Source organism: Mastigoproctus giganteus, chromosome 14 (genome assembly GCF_048544385.1).
Source record: "Mastigoproctus giganteus isolate SK-2022 chromosome 14, ASM4854438v1, whole genome shotgun sequence".
Taxonomy (NCBI): Eukaryota; Metazoa; Arthropoda; class Arachnida; order Uropygi; family Thelyphonidae; genus Mastigoproctus; species Mastigoproctus giganteus.
In genome coordinates this window covers 30,237,538-30,257,024 of record NC_143588.1, presented here as the reverse complement: position 1 = coordinate 30,257,024, position 19,487 = coordinate 30,237,538, and the positions used below count along the sequence as shown (strand labels likewise).

Below are 19,487 nucleotides of genomic sequence, written 5' to 3'. Positions count from 1 at the left end.
TCTTTGCATCCTTTGCCAAAGAATTTTTGTAATCTGCCTTCGCTTCCTATCCTCTTTTAGTACTTGATTATAGACTAACTGAAATCTACCATAAGCTTCTATGTCTCCTGATAATTTATATGCATTCCATGCATTTTTATTCTATGTCACGAGTGTCTTTTGTTCATCTGACATCCATTTAGGCTTAAACCTTGACCAGTATTTCTTAGTTGGCATGAAAAGCCTAGTAGCTTCCAAGATTAATTCCTTAATAGTTTCCCATTTAGAATTTGCTTTTTGTAACGTCATTATTTGGTTCTACTGTAGTCACCTTTACGAAAGCAAAAACCCTTCCGTTTACTCCTGATGGTAGTTACATCTTTTAGTAAATCCCACATCAGTTATTGTTGTTATTTGGTTTTTAGGGGCATTAGCAACTAAGGCCATATTGCTCTGGGGATATGCGGTGGTCATTCCCTGACCTTTCTGTATCCTCCGTATTTGGTGGTCTCGAACCTCTATCTAATAAAGAAGCATGTGCTACGCACTGCTGCTCCTACCCACCTGGCTACAGAGGCACCCCCACATCAGCACACCGTGATCACTGCCACCTAGTGGTTCCATTATTTGCAGATTCTTAATGCATGAATTATCACTACTGATAATCAGATCAAGAGTAATACTCTCTCTGGTTGCCTCTCAAACATGCTGCTATAGAAAACAATCATCTGATAAATCCACAAATGCCTTGCTAGTGTATATCTTTTCATATATATATAAAATGCAACACAGATGCACTTGTATAACAGACTTGTGTAGTGGAACCTCTAGTAATTATTAGTTTTAGCTTCAGTTTTTGATCATCATGCTCCTTTCGTTGGGAGTGAGGTTGTCTGATAATTTTTTGATAATTGAATCATTGTTACTTAAATTTATTTTTTGTTCTGTAATTCCAATATAATCCCTGAATAAAGAATATCATTGTGAAGTACAGTATACGGTTTTAAATTGTTTCTTTCCTTATGCTAAATTGAATGGTGTACAAAACATAAACATTTAGTTGCCTCATATTTTTCCTGTCTTTTTTTTTCTTTTTTTTTTTTATTTATTGTTTTCTCTATTTTTTTATTTATTATTATTATGAACTTTTTCTCCTTTAATGTTATTTTTTCCCAGCCCAGTGACCTGTACTGTTATCAAGTGCATGGAGTGGTTGGTTGTTTCCAGTTATTGTTTTTACTGTTGGTTGAGGAACTCTCCTACTATCTTACAAGTGTTCAGCTTTGCGGCTTTTTGGATTCCTATAAGTGTTCTCTGGGAGGCCTATTGCTGCTTGGTTCTTATGGGGACTCTTTGGCACCATACCGGTGGTTATCACTGTGATCAGGATAGTTGTTCCATGTGCCACATTTCTTTGACTTCCTGTCTTAGGTCTGTGTACTTCCTGATATTTTCCTCAAGTTTGGGGGTGCCTCCGTAGCCAGGTGGGAAGGAGCAGCAGTGCATAGCACACGCTTCTTGATTAGACCGGGGTTCGAGCCCATCACCACCAAATACAGAGAATGCGGAAAAGTCAAGGGAATGACCACAGCATATTCCCGGAGCAATATGGCCTTAGTTGCTAATGCTCCTAATAACAACATAACCTCAGGTTTGGGTTTGGGCGTTGCTATGCAAATTAGGTAGGTAGTCCTTGTTGATGAAGTTTGTTTGGTCTGTTGTGTGGGATCACCTTGTCTGTTATTAAGGCACTGTCCCAGTATAGTTTGTGAGTAGGGATTTCTGGTACAACCTGTTGTACCTGTAATATGGTGCAGTTCCTTTTGATCAACTGATATTTTTGTGCTATCTTCTGATCTGTCATCCTGGCCGTCTCGCCATGTCTGTGAGTATACTCCATGTGGGTGATCATCCTGCAGTGATGTGCTGGATTGTTTCTGGCACCAAATTACGTCTTCAACAATGTACATGCCTATGTATATCCTGTAGTTCCTTGTTGATTACCTGGTCTTGGATGGCAAGCACGCTCCTTCAGTCTCGGGGAGGAGCTTCTCATATGTGAGACTTGCATTGTAAGCCTGTATAGTCGTGATGGAGGTCATTGTAGTGTCTGCCGTAGAGTGCCTTCTTCGTCCATCTTTCTGTCTATTTCTTCAGTCTGTGTGAGTGCAGTCTCTCTGTTAAGGTTGAGTGTTGTGTGCCGTTTGTCTGTCTTTCTTATGCTTGATAGATTGGTGCTGTGTTTTCCTGGAAGTAATCCTGCAGGTTTTTAATCGCCTTCCTCTCTTGTTTGATGAAGTTAGTCAGTCCCCTCTCTTCCTCTTTCTTTTCGGGCTATAGTCAGTTTATGGCCGACTTTGGGTGATGTTGGTGGCTCCTGGTCATTCTCATAATCTCTCTTCCAGCTCAGTCCATGATTCCCGAAGCAGTAAATTAGTGTTGTGACAGTGTTTATGGTTGTGACCATGTTGCTGCTATTCATCTTTGATTTTAGCAGGCTTTGATTTCCTTGTGTTCTAACTGGTGAGCTTACATCAACCCCAGGTATTTGTAGGTCAATATCTTTACCAGTCTTCAGCTGGTAGTTTCGGTTGACTGGATGTCCATGATGCATTCCATGGATTTTGCATTTGTCTAGGCCAAATTGCATTGCTAATTCTTTTGTGATCCAGAATAGCAATTAGAGTTGATTCTTGGTTGCAGCAAAGAGTTTGATGTCATCCATAAAAATCAGGTGAGAAAGGGTGTACAGGTTTTTCCTCTCTTATTATTATTATTTATTTTTTGTCATGCTCATTCCAGTGTTAATTAAGTATTATAGCCGACCGGGCTAGCCGAGTGGGTAAAGTACCTGCCCGGCAACCCAAAGGTCGCGGGTTCGATTCCCGCCTCGGGCTTGGATCAAAGTACTGCAAAAACCTTGGGAGGTGCAATATGGCCACAGAAGCCGATGCGCCAACAACTACCAAATCAATCAATTAAGTATTATTGTTTTTCTAGTTATATGAAGTAACTCTCAACAGCAGAAATTTTATTTCCAGGATATACCATAGACTTGATGTAAGATAAATTGCTTTAGAAAATAGTAATTAGTTACTAAATGTGGATCGAAAAATTACAACCTTTCAGGCCAGGTCATAGTTTCATACAAGAATATGACTGTTCTTTTCATACTCCCAGACTCAAGAAGACTTCAGTTGGGCTCAGTCTCAGGTGCTTAGTTTGTAAGTGAATGTAGAGGTAGCAGTAACACACAGAAGTGGTAGAGAATTATACTACAAAATATACGATTTTCTACCACTCTAATATTTCTTAGGAAATAAAATACAAATTTATGGTAATGCTGGAAAAGTGCTCATTTTCTTAACATTAAGGCTGTAATTAAAAATTTAATTTTCAGTTTATACAATATATAAAAATACAATATATACAATAAATAAAAATATAAACTGATAATGAAATACAGTCGAACTTGGTTATAACGAGCACGGAAATAACAAGATCACGGTTGTAATGAGCAAAAAGCCATAATGATTTTAACTTACGCGTATTCCCTACAATCGCTCACTGTTATAATGAGCATACTACACAGATATACCGACAAATTTTGTTAACTATGCAAACATTCTTAATTGCTTGGGTAGTCGAAAAAACCCAATTCTTGGAATAGACGAAAATGAAAAGGGAGTCTTAGGTTTATGACCACCTGCATCAGATTAGCGGCCAGTTTATGACCATGTCCTTCCGGGGACAATACAATAGTGCATTGGCGTTCCGCTTGTCACATTACCCTATTTACAGATTGTCTTGTATTCACTGAACCATAAATTTATTTCAGGACTTCTAAGAACGTATGCATTTTGAGACTTCTAAGAACTTTGTATACAGATCACTTTATCATTTTAAAGTAAAATCAGTTAGAAATGAACCGTTCCTTCGGAAACATGTCTACTAACAAAAGAGAGTCTCTCTCGATTCGTGAAAAAGTCAAAATTATTTCTGAGTTAGAATGTGGTGCAATAAATGTTGAAGTGTGTAAAACGTTTTCCTTGGCCTCTTCAAGTGTATTGACATTGTGAAAGAATAAAGATGGTTTACATATCGCCACTGGAAAAGAACATAACTAAAAAAAAAAAAAATTTTTAAAGTGCTAGGTTGCAAACGTTGATGAAGCATTGCTTCAATGGTTCACCACACGGAAGTGCTGGATTTTCAATAGACAATCCGATCTTGAAGGCTCAAGCGACGATTTTGTGTGTAACAATAGTTGGCTGGATTGATATAAAAACCGACATAACATTGTTTATGCAAAAATTTGTGGATTAGTGGAGAATCTTGATCTGCAGATCCAATAATGAAAAATGAATGGATTGACTGTGTTTGGGTAGAAATCAGGAAAGATTTCAATGACAAAGTCATCTACAATGCCGATGAAATAGGACTTTTTTATAATTTGACACCTGACAATACATTTAAATTCAAAGGGAAAAAATGTGTTGGCGGAAAAAAATCAAAGACTTGCTTCACAGTGCTCATATGCACAAATATGACAAGAACTGATATAAAAAAAATAATAATGGTTTGTTATTGGAAAATCGTTAAAATCTAGTTGTTTCAAAAACGTAAGGAAATTTCTTGTGGATTACATTGCAAACAAGAAAGCTTGGATGACTTCGAATATTTTTTGGCAATATGTAAATGATTAGAATAAGGAGCTATTAAAAATGAAGAAAAATATTTTATTGTTAGTTGATAACTGTCCTGCACATCCCCAGATTCAAAATTTGTCCAACATTAAGCTAGTGTTTCTGCCTTTCAATGTGACATCAATTTTACAACCAGTGGACATAGGTGTAATCAAGAGTTTGAAAGGATTTTTTAAAAGATTCCTATTCTATATTTGATCAGTCAAAGTGAACAGAAACTTACCGAGTCTATTTTGATATTGGATGCTATAAATTTATTGAATAATGCGTGGAACAACATTACATCAACAACCATGTCGAATTGTTTCAAGAAATAGAAATTAATTGAAGAAGAAGATGGAAATGAAGAAAGCAACTTACCATTATCTGAATGGTTACTATGTAACAACATTGTAGGTTTTAATACAGATGACATAGATGAATTTGTATGAGTCGATGACAACTTGTTAGCTAGTGGGCTTCCTACAGAGAGTGACATTGTGATGCTGTGCTCAACGAAGGTGATAACAATGATGGTGATACGATGACAAGTGAAAGTAAATCAAAATCAGTGCCGACAATCTCACAAGCTCAAGGTGCAATGGACACATTAGTCAATTTTTTTGAAGGAACTGAGGCAAGTAATGAGATGTTTAACACATTGAGTGTTTTAAGGGGAAACTTAAGAAATATCAAAATGAAATCTTTAAAACAAACATCAATTTTAAGATTCATAAATAAAGACTAATTGAAATCATGTTTATTATTAAATAGTATTGTTTTTAATTACAGAAAAATAAATTGTGTTTAGTATTAAGTGTATTGTAGTTTATACAGCTAGGCCTCGCATAACGCGAGTTTGATTAATGTGATATTCAGTTAACGCTATTTGAAAAATGATACCACTTTTCACTTTACACGATGCAAAATTTCCAGTTAACGCAATCTTTTTTTTTTTTTTATGCGATAGTTGAAAAAGATTTGAATCGCGCATTAAGCTTACCGCGAGTCGTACGGTCAATAAACAAACGTTTTCCTGCTGCCCACCTCGGTGTGTTCCATCAACCATCGGAAGAAGACGTGTTTGTCTCCTGCTAATAAAGTCAATGCAGACTTGCATTTAAAAAATTCAAATTTTTAAATGAGCCAGATGAAAATGTTACCGCGAAGGAGATAACGGTAAAAGAATTAGATGAAATCTTTCATATTGCATAGAACCTCAAACAAAAGGTTTGATGTTCTCTGCGATATTTATTTCGCCAGGGCCCAGAGAAGATTGTTGTCGGCTATCGGAAATTGATTGATGAAAAGAGAAAGTCAACACTGTTCAAATATTTCCGCAACAGTAATTTCTTCATTGTGTATTTTATGTCAGAGGTTCCCAAAGTTTCTCGGTTCACAGTGCCTTTAATGTCTCAGTAATTTTTTCAAGGCGCACCCAGACCAAAAGAAATACCTAACAGTTTCGTTTAGTAGTTAGGTCCAAACAACTTAATAAGAAATGCTGAAACTGTGAACTACCTCGAGCTAGTAGTTCGCGCAGTGTTCGACAGATGTCGAGTATCGCTGTGTTTCCCTCGAAAATTTAAAATATTCCGTGGCGCACAGTTTAAGAACCGCTGTTTTATGCAATAAACATTTAATTCCATAATTATTTTCATTATCTTTTACATTATATACAGTTAAAAAGTTATTTAAAAGGTATTTTTAAAATTCTTTATGGACATTCCAGAAGGTCAAGGACCAATTATAATTTTTCCTATTGGTTATGATATTCGATTAACGTGTTTCCGTTTTGCGCAATGCGCTCGCAGGATGAATTAATCGCGTTAATCGAGGCCCGCCTGTACAAGCATATTAATACAAATAATATACAGGTATATACTTATATTATTTTTTTTCTCTAATATTTCTTGTTTTTTGAATCTATCTTTTTATGAAGTTATTGAGAATTTAAAAAAATAGGAGGTAGATTTAACTCATCGGTGATATAAAGTGTTCATTGTTTAATGGCCCCAGGGGTTTCCCCATCTCTGCTGTCACTGATATAGCGGGTAATGGTTATAACGAGGAAATTTTTTAACCAAGTATTAACCAAGTTCGACTGTGTATATTATTTTTTAAAAACTATGTTAAATATTTATTTACTATTTGTGTATTGTTATTTTATTTTATTTAATATTATTTTATTTTATTTTTTTCCAGATAATGCACCTGTAGCAAGTTTCAAAAGAATTGGATAGGAATATGGGATCTCAGCAGTTTTGCTTGAAATGGAACAATCATCATTCAAATATTGTAACAGTATTTGAAGAACTTTTGCTAAATGAAACATTAGTTGATGTAACACTTGCATGTGATGGATTAAGTTTAAAAGCACATAAAATGGTACTATCAGCATGCAGTCCATTTTTTAAAAGCCTATTTAGTGAAAATCCATGTACCCACCCTATTGTTATTATGAAAGATATTAAATTCTCAGATTTGAAAGCAATTATTAACTTCATGTACCATGGTGAAGTAAACATATCTCATGACCAGATGTCAGCATTTTTAAAAACTGCAGAAACACTTCGTGTAAAGGGCTTAGCTATGTTTTCTGAAGACAGTCATAATTCCTCTGACACTGCTCAGGAACCATATGTCAGTTCTGCTGAAGCAGTTTCCCGTTCTAGTGGCTCTGAATTGCACCCTCAAAGTCAAATGCAGCTAAAACTTAGGACTCCATTATGTAAAAGGAAACGCAAGACATCTTATTCTAGTGATTCTAGTGTTGACAAAAGTGATCATGTAAATTCAAAAATAAAAGAAAGAGATTCTCCGGAAATCATAGATGAGGATGCTGCTGACAATAATATTCACATAAACAGTTCACAAGGTATTATGTCAACTAATTTGCTTCCTTCTACCTCACAGACTACTGAAACACCTTTACAAAGTACGGCAGAAACAAATATGCAGCGGTCTCAGGGTTTGAATACATCATCAGTGCATCATTCAAGTGTCAAAAGATCTCATGTGCCCACTTCAAATGAAACTCGTTCCAGGAGTGCACAGGGACTGTTAGCTACTGAGAGTGGATATTCCAGAGAAACAGAGCAAAGAGTAAGTTAACAAATTTTTTTTTTTTTTTATAAATTTAATGCTGAATCAATCCAGTCAGTCCACTCTGTTTTTTAAATGAGTCATTTTGTCCTTGTTTGTACTCCTGCAGAATTAACCCATTATGCACTAGCATCTTTTTTTTTTTTTTTTTTTTTTTCCCCTGTTCACAATTGAAGAAATATTTGGATTCATTTCTCTGGAAAAGACAAAATAATGTTCTCGCATATATATTTTTTTAATATTAATTTTATATCATAATAATTTATAAGGAGTAAGAAATAAACAGAAATTATTAGTTAATGAGAATTTTTTATATATTGAAAGATTTGAAGTTGGAAGTAAGAATTATACACCAATGAGCCAAAACATTATGACCACCTATCTAATATGATGTTGGTCCTCCACGTGCAGCCAAAACAGGTCGTACCTGGCAAGGCATGGACGCTACAAGATTTCTAAATGTGTCTTGTGGTATCTGGTACCAACATGTAACCAGCAGATCCTTTAACTCCTGTAAGGTCCGTGGTTGAGATGCCACAGAACGCTCGATGGGATTGATGTCTGGGAAATTTGGAGGCCAGGGCAATACCTGGAAGTCTCCTAATGTTCAACAAACCAGCCTCGAACAATCCGGGCGGTGTGACATGGCACATTATCCTGCTGAAAGACAGTGCCGCCAGAGGGGAAGACCGTTGCCATGAAAGGGTGTACCTGGTTAGCAATGATGTTTAGGTAGGTTGTGACGTCAGAGTTCCCGGCACATGGATGACTGGACCCAGGGTATCCCAGCAGAACATTGCCTAAAGCATAACACTGCCACCACTGGCTTGTTTTTATCCCACGGTGCATCCACCGTGGGATAAAAATTAGATGCCCATTGTAGGCGCTGTCACCAGTGAACCGTGGTTAGCATTGGCCACTTGGAGTGGCCTGCAGCTATGCAGCCCCATTTTCAGCAGGGTTCAATGTACTGTGAGTTGTGACACATTCCTCCTGCCACCAGCATTCCAATTACCGGCAAGTTGCACCACATTTGCCCTTCTGTTGCCACCTACCATCTGGGAGAGCCTTTGCTCATCTCAAGCATCAATGAGCCGTCGTCCAACATCTCACTGGCGGTTTGTGGGTTTTCCTTCCTCGAACCACTTTCGTTACATACTAAATACAGCTGACTGTGAGCACCCCACCAGCCGTGCCGTTTCAGATATGCTCTGATCCAGTCATCTGGCCATTATAATTTGGACTTTGTCAAACTCACTTAAGTCCGCTGCCTTTCCCATCTGAAGAACAAGAGTAACACTGATCAGTGGAGCTCAGTATCAGGTGTTTTGTGTCCCAACCCATGCACTCGCCATAGTTCACCTGCAATTGCTTTGTTTGCACAATGACTTGCTGGTCATAATATTTTGGCTCATCAGCGTATAGGTTTGTTATAGAAATTTATACTCATGCTAATTAGCATTAGCATTAGTAGAGGCATTTGATGCAAGAAAGCAAGCTTATGCAGCATCAGCCAAAAAAAAAAGTAACATAAATAAATAAAAATAACCACTTCCACTTACCCCTCTGTTCGTTCGAAATACCTGTCCAGCTGAGCCTTAAACTTATTTAGGCTATCAACTTCCACGACAAGGGATGGAAGTCTGTTCCACCTACCAACCAACCGCTGGCTAAAGGCAAATTTCCGCACATCTATCCTACATCTGTCTTTCCTCAATTTGAATTTATGCCCTCTCAGGTGATTATTCTGAGCAAGAGGAAGAATCCCATCAGCATTGAGCATGCTCAAACCATTCAAGGCTTTGTACACCTCTATCAGATCACCTCGCTGGTGCCTGGTTTCCAGACACTGTAATTCGCAAAACTTAAGCCTTTCTTCGTAAGAGCACCCCCTTGTCCCATTCACCAATCTAGTTGCCCTTCTCTGTACTCGTTCCAGCAGCTCTACATCCTTCTTGAAATGAGGCCTCCAGGCCTGTATACAGTACTCTAGGTGTGGCCTGACCATTGCCTTATACAAGGGAATAATCACCTCCTTATCCCTGCTAGAAAAATTCCTATATATCATTGACAATACACCATGAGCTACTCTTGCAGCCCGTCTGCACTGCTCAGAGAACTTCATATCTGCCTGCACAACCACCCCCAGGTCCCTTTCATTCTCTACCACTGTCAGTGTAGTACCACAGAGTTGATACGTTGCTCTGGGGTTGCTGTTTCCCATATGTAGTACTTTACATTTGTCAATGTTAAACTTCATTTGCCACCTCGAAGCCCATCTGCTCAACCTTTCCAAATCCTGTTGCAGCAGCATAGTGTCAGTAGTGTCCTTGACAACCCTGCCAACCTTCGTATCGTCTGCAAACTTGGACATTAAGCCTGATATACCATCATCAATATCATTTATAAATACAGAAAACAATAAAGGACCCAATACTGAACCCTGAGGGACTCCACTAATAACATTAGTCCACGATGAGCAGTGTCCATTGATTACCACTCTCTGTCTTCTCCCCCTCAACCACCCCTTTATCCATAGCAGCAGTTTGCCTCCAATGCCACACTGCTCCAATTTGTGCAGCAGTCTTCCATGTGCAACAGTATCAAAAGCCTTTCTAAGATCCAAGTATATAATATCAAAGTTATTCCCTGCATCCAGTTCTTTTGTGACTGCATCATAGTATCCAATCAAATTGGTCAGGCAAGACTTACCCTTAACAAAACCATGCTGTGTCCTAGCTATAACTGAAGTCTTGTCTAGATGATCCTGCAGTGCTTCTTTAACCAGTGCCTCCATTAATTTTCCAGGAACAGAAGTTAAACTCACAGGTCTATGATTACTTGTGTCAGCCTTTGATCCTCCTTTGTGAATTGGGGTCACATTTGCACATCTCCAGTCCATGGGTACCTCCCCTGAGTCCAAGGAAGCTCTCATAATTATGGCTAAGGGTTTGCTTACTTCCTTTGCTGCCTCCTTTAATATAACTGGATAGACCCCATCCACCCCAGGTGCCTTTCTTGTGTTTATCTTCAACAATTTCTCCTCCACTTTGCTCTCAGTTATTACAAGATTCTCTAGCTTACTGCTAGAGTTGAATACACCTCTGGCATTCCCCTCGCTGAATAACTCCTCATGTGTGAATGTTGATGCAAAATATTCATTTAGTTTGTTAGCTACCTGAGCAGGGTCATCAACAGTTGACCCATCGATCTCAAGTGGACCAATCTGATTCATCCCCTTCCTTCTAGAGTTTACATAAGTAAAGAACTCTTTGCTGTTTTTCTTCGCATCCCTTGCCAAGGATATCTCGTAATCTGCCTTCGCCTGCCTAACCTCCTTTGTAACTTGGTTACAGATCAACTTGTATCTATCATAGGCGTCTGTGTCACGTGTTAATTTGTATGTATCCCATGCATTTTTCTTTTCTGCCATATGCCTCATCAGTTCATCTGACATCCATTTAGGCCGAAACCTTGAACAATATTTCTTAGTTGGTATGTAAAGCCTAGTAGCTTCCAAGATAAGTTCTTTGAATGCTTCCCATTTTGAATTTGCTGTTGGCAATATCATCAGTTGATCCCACTGTATAGAATTTAAATACTGTCTCAGTCCATTGTAGTCGCCTTTACGAAAGCAATACCCCTTCCCTTTACCCCTAATGGTAGTTACCTCTTTGAGTAACTCCCACTTCAGCACACTGTGGTCACTGCCACCAAGTGGTTCATTTATCTGCAGATTCTTAATGCATGAAGAATCACTACTGATAATCAAATCAAGAGTATTACTCCCTCTATTTGCCTCCCGAACATGCTGATGTAGAAAACAATCATCCAATAAATCCACAAAAGCCTTGCTACTGTGTGAGTGACCAGCCCCCAAATTCCAGTCAATATCTGGGAAATTAAAATCCCCCATTATAAGACTCTCTGATTTACTGCCCCACTCTATTTCTCCGAACATTTTCTTATTATACTCATCAGGGTCATTAGGCCTATAGCACACTCCTACTCTCAATTTTGATCTCCCAATGCTTATGTCACACCAAACTGACTCGACACTGCACTGTCCAGCGATTTCGACTGGCTTCACTTCCTTGGATTTTATGTGTTTTTTAACTAATAGCATAACCCCTCCTCCCTTCCTATCCTGTCTATCCTTTCTGTAGACATTGTACTCCCCAAATTCCAGTTCTGCATTCCTTATATCTATGTGACACCACGTCTCTGAAATCCCCACAATATCTGCCTTTGATGTTTTGAGCAATACCTCAAATTTATTTACTAAACTCCTAGCATTGGTGTACACACAAGTATACATGCACCTGTTCTTTTTCTTAGCTACCCTAACACAACCCATGTGTTTACTTGTACCCCAATGATTCCCAGCAGTCTCTGAAATATCCTGCATCTTATTTTCCAGGCTGCGGCTCATTCCAATAGAAGCAGTGCAAGAATCACTTTCACCTCTGCCAGTGGCTACTGTTAATCTATTAGTCCTTGTATCCCCCCAATCTAGCAGTTTTCCGACCCACCTAACACTGCCTCGATAGCATCAGCAAACATTCTTGCACCCTTTCTATTTAAGTGTATCCCATCCCTGTAAAAGAAGTCTCTCCTGTTAACAAGTACAGACCAGGCTGAAAAAAATTCTACCCCTTGAGCCCTGCACAATCTTTCCAGGGCCGAATTGATTGACAGGGCTCTCATCATATACTCCCTCCTATCGTGTCTGGGCAGAATTGCAGACACTTTCAATTTCAACCCTAATTCACGGCTTTTTTTCATCAGTGACCTGTACTTGTCAAGTAATTCCGCCGGTCTCCTACTCTTAATATCATTGGTGCCAACGTGTACAACTATATCACCTTTTGTGCCCTTGTTTTGTGTCCCAACCCATGCACTTGCCATAGTTCACCTGCAATTGCTTTGTTTGCACAATGACTTGCTGGTCATAATATTTTGGCTCATCAGCGTATAGGTTTGTTATAGAAATTTATACTCATGCTAATGCTGAATATGCCACTGTAATTTCAACATAAAAAATTTTAAGCTTGTAAAAAAAATGTTTATTTTTGAATTACACATCAATATTTTGAGAAGTAGACAATGCTACAACAAAGACCCTGATTTAGCTAAAATTGTGATATTAGAATATCCATCATTTTTTAGAAAGTTGAAGAATGCAAAGATCAAAATACAGATATACTAATTTTTATATTATGCCCTGGATCATTAGAAGTAATAAAGTTAAAATGCCCCTCTTTGTCAACATCTAGAACCAAATAGATGAGATCTAATTTAATCTACAGCCAACATTAAATATTTAGAGATGATAGATAAAATGATATCATGAAATAAATGAAATTAAAAACTTTTTAAAATAAACTAGACGATTATTATTTATACCAGGATGTTAGAGAAAGTACTAGGATTGAGAATATTCTTGATTTCGTCATTACTAATGAATCAGATGATATCAAAGGGCTTAAAGTACAGGAACCTTTGCCAGGAAGTGATCATACAATTGTCAGTTGGAAGATAAAGATGTTGCAGAAGTTAAAGGCACGGGATTTAACTTCAGAAGAGGTGACTTTGACAGTTTAAGGTGCTATATGGCATCTGTGAACTGAACAGATTGCCAAGGAAGGGCAAATACATTTGAATTATGGAATACTTTTAAAGCAAAAATCTCACAAAGCCATGAACGCCTACATAACTTTATAGAAAAAACTACAGGAGGAGGATGCTAAAATGGATGACTGCAGAGCTGGCTAGTCAAATAGAACAGAAAAAGATAGTATGGGACAGTTAGAGTGATGAAAGTACTGAAGCCTACAACAAGTACAAGTTGATCTGTAACAGTACCACAAATAAGGTCAGGGAGGCCAAGGTTGCACATGAGAAAGCATTGGCTAAGAGAGCAAAGAAAGGGGACAAGGAATGTTTCATGTATGTTAATACAAGGAAGTAAAAAGGAAATCAGATTGGAACCTTGTGCACTGGGTGTGGGAAAGTCTTAGACAAGCCAGCTGATGTTGCAGATGAATTGAACAGGTACTTTGCATCTGTCTTTACTGAGGAAAGACCCTTCATGCTGAGAAGAGGCTTTGCAATTGAGGCCGAGCCATATGAAATTAGTGATGATATAATTACAGATCAGTGTTTATTAGAAAACGTTTTGAGCATAAAGGCAAGTAAAGCTTCTAGAGTTGATGGCATATACCCTGCAGTTTTAAGGGAGAGCACAAAGGAATGTATTGAACCATTGATGTTAATTATGAGGGCATCTTTGGACTCGGGGGAGATGCCTTTGGATTGGAGAAGTGCTAATAAATTGACGATATGAAAATGGATAAAACTGGTAGGAAAAATCTTAAAGGCTATGATTAAGAGTGCAATAAAGGGACAGTATGGCATTCTGAAGAACATAACTTGGCTTTGTTAAGGGTAAATCATGCTTAACTAACTTAGTAGGCTATTTTGACAGTTACTCGTGATCTGGATTTAGGGAGCAATTTCGACATAATTTATTTGGATTTTAGCAAAGTATTTGACTCGGTCCATTGTCAGAGGTTACTGTATAAGCTTGAACAGGTTGGGATTACTGGGTAAGATTTTAAGATGGATTGCTGGATGGCTGCAGGGGAGAAGGTAGAGGTTTGTGATCAGTTGATATTCTTCAGATTGGTGTAATGGCAAGAGTGGGATGAAGTCTTTGAAGATCGGTTCTTGGACCATTGTTGTTTCTCATTTTCATAAATGACATCGACGAAGGGATAGAAGGCATGTTGTCAAAATTTGAAGATGATGTAAAGATTGTTAGAGTTGTTAATGATCAGTGACAAGCAGCACTCCTTCAGAATGACTTGAAGAGACTTCAGAAATAGTCAGAGAAGTGGTAGAAATGTTTTAATGCTGCTAAATGCAAAATCTTACACTTGGGAGATAGCAAACCACAAATAAATTGTACACTTGGTGGATCTGAATTAAAAACAGTGGAGGAGGAGAGAGATTTGGGAGTTACGATACAGGCAGATACGAAGTTTTCTGAACAGTGTAAACAGTCAGCCAGGAAAGCCCATGGTGTCCTATTGATGATTTATTGAACGTTATCCTCTAGAGATAGGGAGGTCACAGTCCCACTGTATAAGGCAATTGTAAGAGCACATTTGAAAAATTGTGTTCAAGTATGGAGAGTTCATCTGAAAAAAGACTGAGTTTCTTGAAAGGGTCCAAAGATGGGCAACTGGAATAATGCAATCCACAGAAAGATGACCATATGAGGAAAACTCCAGTTATGTGGGCTACAGAGCTTGGCATCCCGGTACTTCAAAGTTGATCTGATTAAGGTTTACCCTGAAGAGAGAGAGAGAGAGAGAGACAGAAATAGAAGGGAAACATCAAGAAAGAGAAGAATGATGATATCCAGCTCAGGACCTTGGGTGTGCCAAGCCCATACTCACCAGATGTGAGCCCTTCTAACACATTTAGAGAATTGCGGCAAACCTCACATAACAGTATTTTTTAGCTTTTCTTCGGGGAAAATCCTGCTATTATGTTGGATGTAATTTTTCAACATTTCCATTCTTTTTTGTTAATCCCTGATGTTGACTTGCTAGTCGTTATGCAGAAAAAATTATTGGGAAACCCTGTATTTTATTTTGTTGGGAATCCCCGTGTTAGGTTCTGTGCTATTGAACTCGTACTTGTTTGAGACCATAAAAGATTTTGACTTCAAAGTGTGCAGTTCGTGACTTTTAAGGATTTTGTAAGGTTATTTTGGTTTTTATTTGATCGTTTATAAATTTTTCCGGGTACGTATTACCAAACTTTGTTCTTAAGAACCGTATTGGAATAATTTCTTTGTTGCCAATTAAATTCCAGCTCTAAATTATGCCTAAGGAAAGCAAAAAAAGCACTGCTCAAAAGAAACTTCATTTCTCTACAATTAAAGATACAAATTTTGGGCCGACCGGGCTAGCCGAGTGGGTAAAGTACCTGCCCGGCAACCCAAAGGTCGCGGGTTCGATTCCCGCCTCGGGCTTGGATCAAAGTACTGCAAAAACCTTGGGAGGTGCAATATGGCCACAGAAGCCGATGCGCCAACAACTACCAAATCAAAAAAAAAAAAAAAAAAAAAAAACAAATTTTGGATTGTCTTAAAAAAGGGGGAAAGGTATCATATGTTGCAAAAAGCTTAAATTTAAATGAAGAAACAATCTGGACCATAAAGAAAAATGAACTGAAAATTAGAACTGCTGTTGTTGTAGTATGTTTCATTTCTGAAAATATGACAGCTTGTCCTCGAGCGCCAATAATTGAGAAAATGGAAAAAAAAAACTCACTGAGTATTTGGATTGATGAAAGCAGTAAAAAAACCGGATCCCATTAGACGGCAATGTAATTAAACAAAAGGCACTACTATTTTATAACCATTTAAAATAAAATGGAGAATCTTCTGTTAATCTCAAGTTTGTTGCCAGTAAAGTTGGTTTGAGTGATTTAAAAGCCACTTCTCATTACATAGCATAAGAATTCAAGGGCAAAGTCCGTTGGCTGATAATGAAGCTGCCAAGAAGTATGCAGAGGAATTTCAAAAATTTATTGAAGTGCACGGATACACACCACATCAAGTTTTCAATGCCGACGAGACAGGTCTTTGGTAGAAAAAATGCCCAAGAGCACTTTTATTTCAAAAAAAGAGAAAATTGCACCAGCTTTTCAGCAGGAGACTGATGAAACGCATCAGGAGATTACATGATAACACCTATGCTAGTTTATAGATCCTCTAATCCTCATTTAATAAAAACGAGTTACTGGTATATTGGAAAGCAAATAAAAAAGCTTGAGTAACTGCCGATTTTTTTTAAAGAATGGTTTCTAAATTGTTTTGTGCCAGCTGTGGAAAACTATTTAAAGCCGAAAAATTTAGATTTCAAAGTTTTATTTCCACTTCAACATTTGGATGGCCACCCAGGTCATCCAAATGTTGAAGTAATGTTCCTACCGCTTAATACAACTTCTTTAATTCAGCTGTTAGATCAAAGCATTATCAGAAAATCGTTACAATGAATTTTGGTAAAAACTGATTCCGAATCTATTGGAAGTGATGGAGGCATGGAAACATTTTTCAATTCGGGACTGTATCCAGAATCGTAGCTTTATTGCTCAAAGAAGTAAAACCGTCAGCATTAAATGCATGTTGGAAAAATTATTATTATTAGCTATATGGTGGAAGGAAGCCTGAGGCTTATGCTGCACCAGCCAAAAAAAAAAAAATTCCTGAGTTGAGAGAGAGACAGTAAAAAGTAGAAGGGAATCACCAAGAAAGAGAAGAATGATGATATCCAGCTCAGGACCCTGGGTATGCCAAGCCCATACTCACCGGATGTGAGCCCCTGGAGTTAAAATGTACGGGCAGAGTCGGTTCATTCAAGAAATATGGTCAAACTGGCAGAAAATGGAATCGGTGCAATAGTAGAATTTGCTAAGCTGGTAGGAGGGAAAGGTTTTTACGATATGACTACTGAAGACGTTCAAGAAATACTGGTAGAAAAAGAGGCTGGCAAAGCAGATTTGGTGGAAATGGCATTAGAAGTAAACCAAATCAATTCAGAGGATAATAGTGCAGATGAAAATTCTGAAGTTCCAAATTTTACAATAAAAGCAAGGCAAAACTTAGCTCAGCAATTAGAATCTTATTTTTTGAATGCAGATCCTTTGACTGAAAGGAGCACAAAGTTTAAAAGGGAGGTTCAAGAATGCTTAGCTCCATACCATGAAATTTACAAAGATCTATCAAGCAAATGCAAACAAGCCCAGATTACTGATTTTTAAAGAGCAGAGGATGCACGAAATCTAGATGCTGCAGAAGAAAGTTCAGAAGGTGAAGATATTCTGCAACAGAGAAAATGTTCTCGTTTGATTGTGCTTAACAGCGATGAAGAGGAAGAAAATCTGCTGACAAGGCTAGTAGGAGCCAGACATGTTCAAAGCCGCTAAGTGGATTTTTCTTATTTATTGATTTGAAATTATTGTTTTTCTTAAACTTTTGATTTAAATATAGTAGTATAGCATTATTTTGTGATTTTCTGATTAATCTTGTGTATTTATTCTTTACTCGGCCTTGTAATTGCATAAAAGTATCGGTAAGGGTATCAAATCCACGTGTTACAAGTTGCAACTCCGCTGAACGAGAAGTTTTTTAGCCATATTTAGCCGCTTTATTGAATATTTTTTTCCTCAAATTATTTTCTGTAAGTAGTTTATAGACCTAGTAAGGATCGTAAGTTTATTCTGAATTGAAACAGCGAGATTTGAAAGTTAATTAATACTTAAGTGGCTGTAGATTTACTGTTCGTAACTTGCCACCTTTCTCATACGATACGTTACATACCGAACTAGATAGCGTTAGTATAGTATAGGTTATAATATTGTCAGTTGATCGGTAGAATCTATTAAATTTGTTGAACTTCGTTGTCAATTAAATTGTGCTTTTAACTAAATACATATAACGACTTAGATTACAAACGTAACATAATTAATTAATACATAACTGATACGGAAGTTATATAAAGGGAACTCGTAGATAATTAATACTTGACACTGAAAAATATATATACCATTATAACTGTGTTGGGATACAAGTTTAGCGTTATAATTTTGAACTGAAATTGAAATTTTATTGAAATTAAATGTGCACAGACACTACACACCAAGTGCCACTTGTGAAACAAAGGCATAGCAATTGACCTTAAATCTTTCCCTAGTTGTCTACCTAGTCATGTTCCAACATGATAATTCACTTTTTAGTGAGACATGTTTTCATTACCTTGTGTTTTTGCAGTTTGTTGTAAAAATGACAATGAGAAGAATCAAACAACGAATGAAACTCAAAATTTTTAACAAAACTAAAAAAAAAAACACCAGAAAAAGAATGAACCACGAACTTGACCATCTTATTGAAGGTGCAGCCATTATCAGATTTGTGAAGAGCCAGAGACTTGCCTGGTTGGGACATGTTATGAGAATGGATGATAGCAGAACATCTAAGAGTAATGAAATGGAAACTTACAGGGAGGAGGAGGGCGAGAGGAAGACCACGAAAAGGTGGATGAATGACGTAGTAAAGGACTTAAAGACCATGAGAATAAGAAGTTGGAGAAATCCTTGGAGGGGATGAACGTTTTTGCCTGAAACGCTCCCGAGCCACTTCCGGTCCTGATGGGAACAGTACACGTTCACGTGAGATGCACCGTGAACCTGCTGGTATTTAATGATGCACCGCAGAACAGAAATTACACTGTTGAGAAAGAAGGCAGAAGCCTTTGAAAGCTTCAGTTAGTATTTTAGCGCTTTTAACCCAGTATATTTTATTGCATTTTAAATTCGGCATTTTATTATTATCCTGTATATCACAGTTGTTTTATTTTAAAATTACTATCAGTAATATTTTGTTTGTAAATAATTTATTGTAAATATTAAATATTTTTAAAAAATTTGGGTTTTTCGTCTTTCGTTTTATTCCATGGTTGGTGGAAAACACAAAAAAAAAAACACTAAAAATCATAGTAGAAGTTGGAGAAGTTTGACTTCTTGGAGGGCTTATTGGTGGAACATCATCGAGAAGGCTAGACCCACCCTGGGTTATGATCAGTGGTGGGATTCAGCCGGTTCGGCAGAACCGATGCCTAATTTTTTGTTGAGTTCGGCGAACCG

At 37.6% G+C, this 19,487-nt stretch overlaps 1 protein-coding gene across 1 annotated transcript in view; it reads left to right on the top strand.

The window, feature by feature from the left end:
* LOC150075040 (uncharacterized) overlaps positions 1–19,487 on the top strand; it is a 302,603-nt gene that overhangs the window by 39,716 nt on the left and 243,400 nt on the right. Inside the window, exon 2 of the mRNA XM_090389065.1 lies at positions 6,870–7,769. Within this exon, the coding sequence (XP_090245191.1) occupies positions 6,912–7,769 (858 nt within the window). The 5' untranslated portion in view covers positions 6,870–6,911. The remainder of the gene's footprint in view (positions 1–6,869; positions 7,770–19,487) is intronic.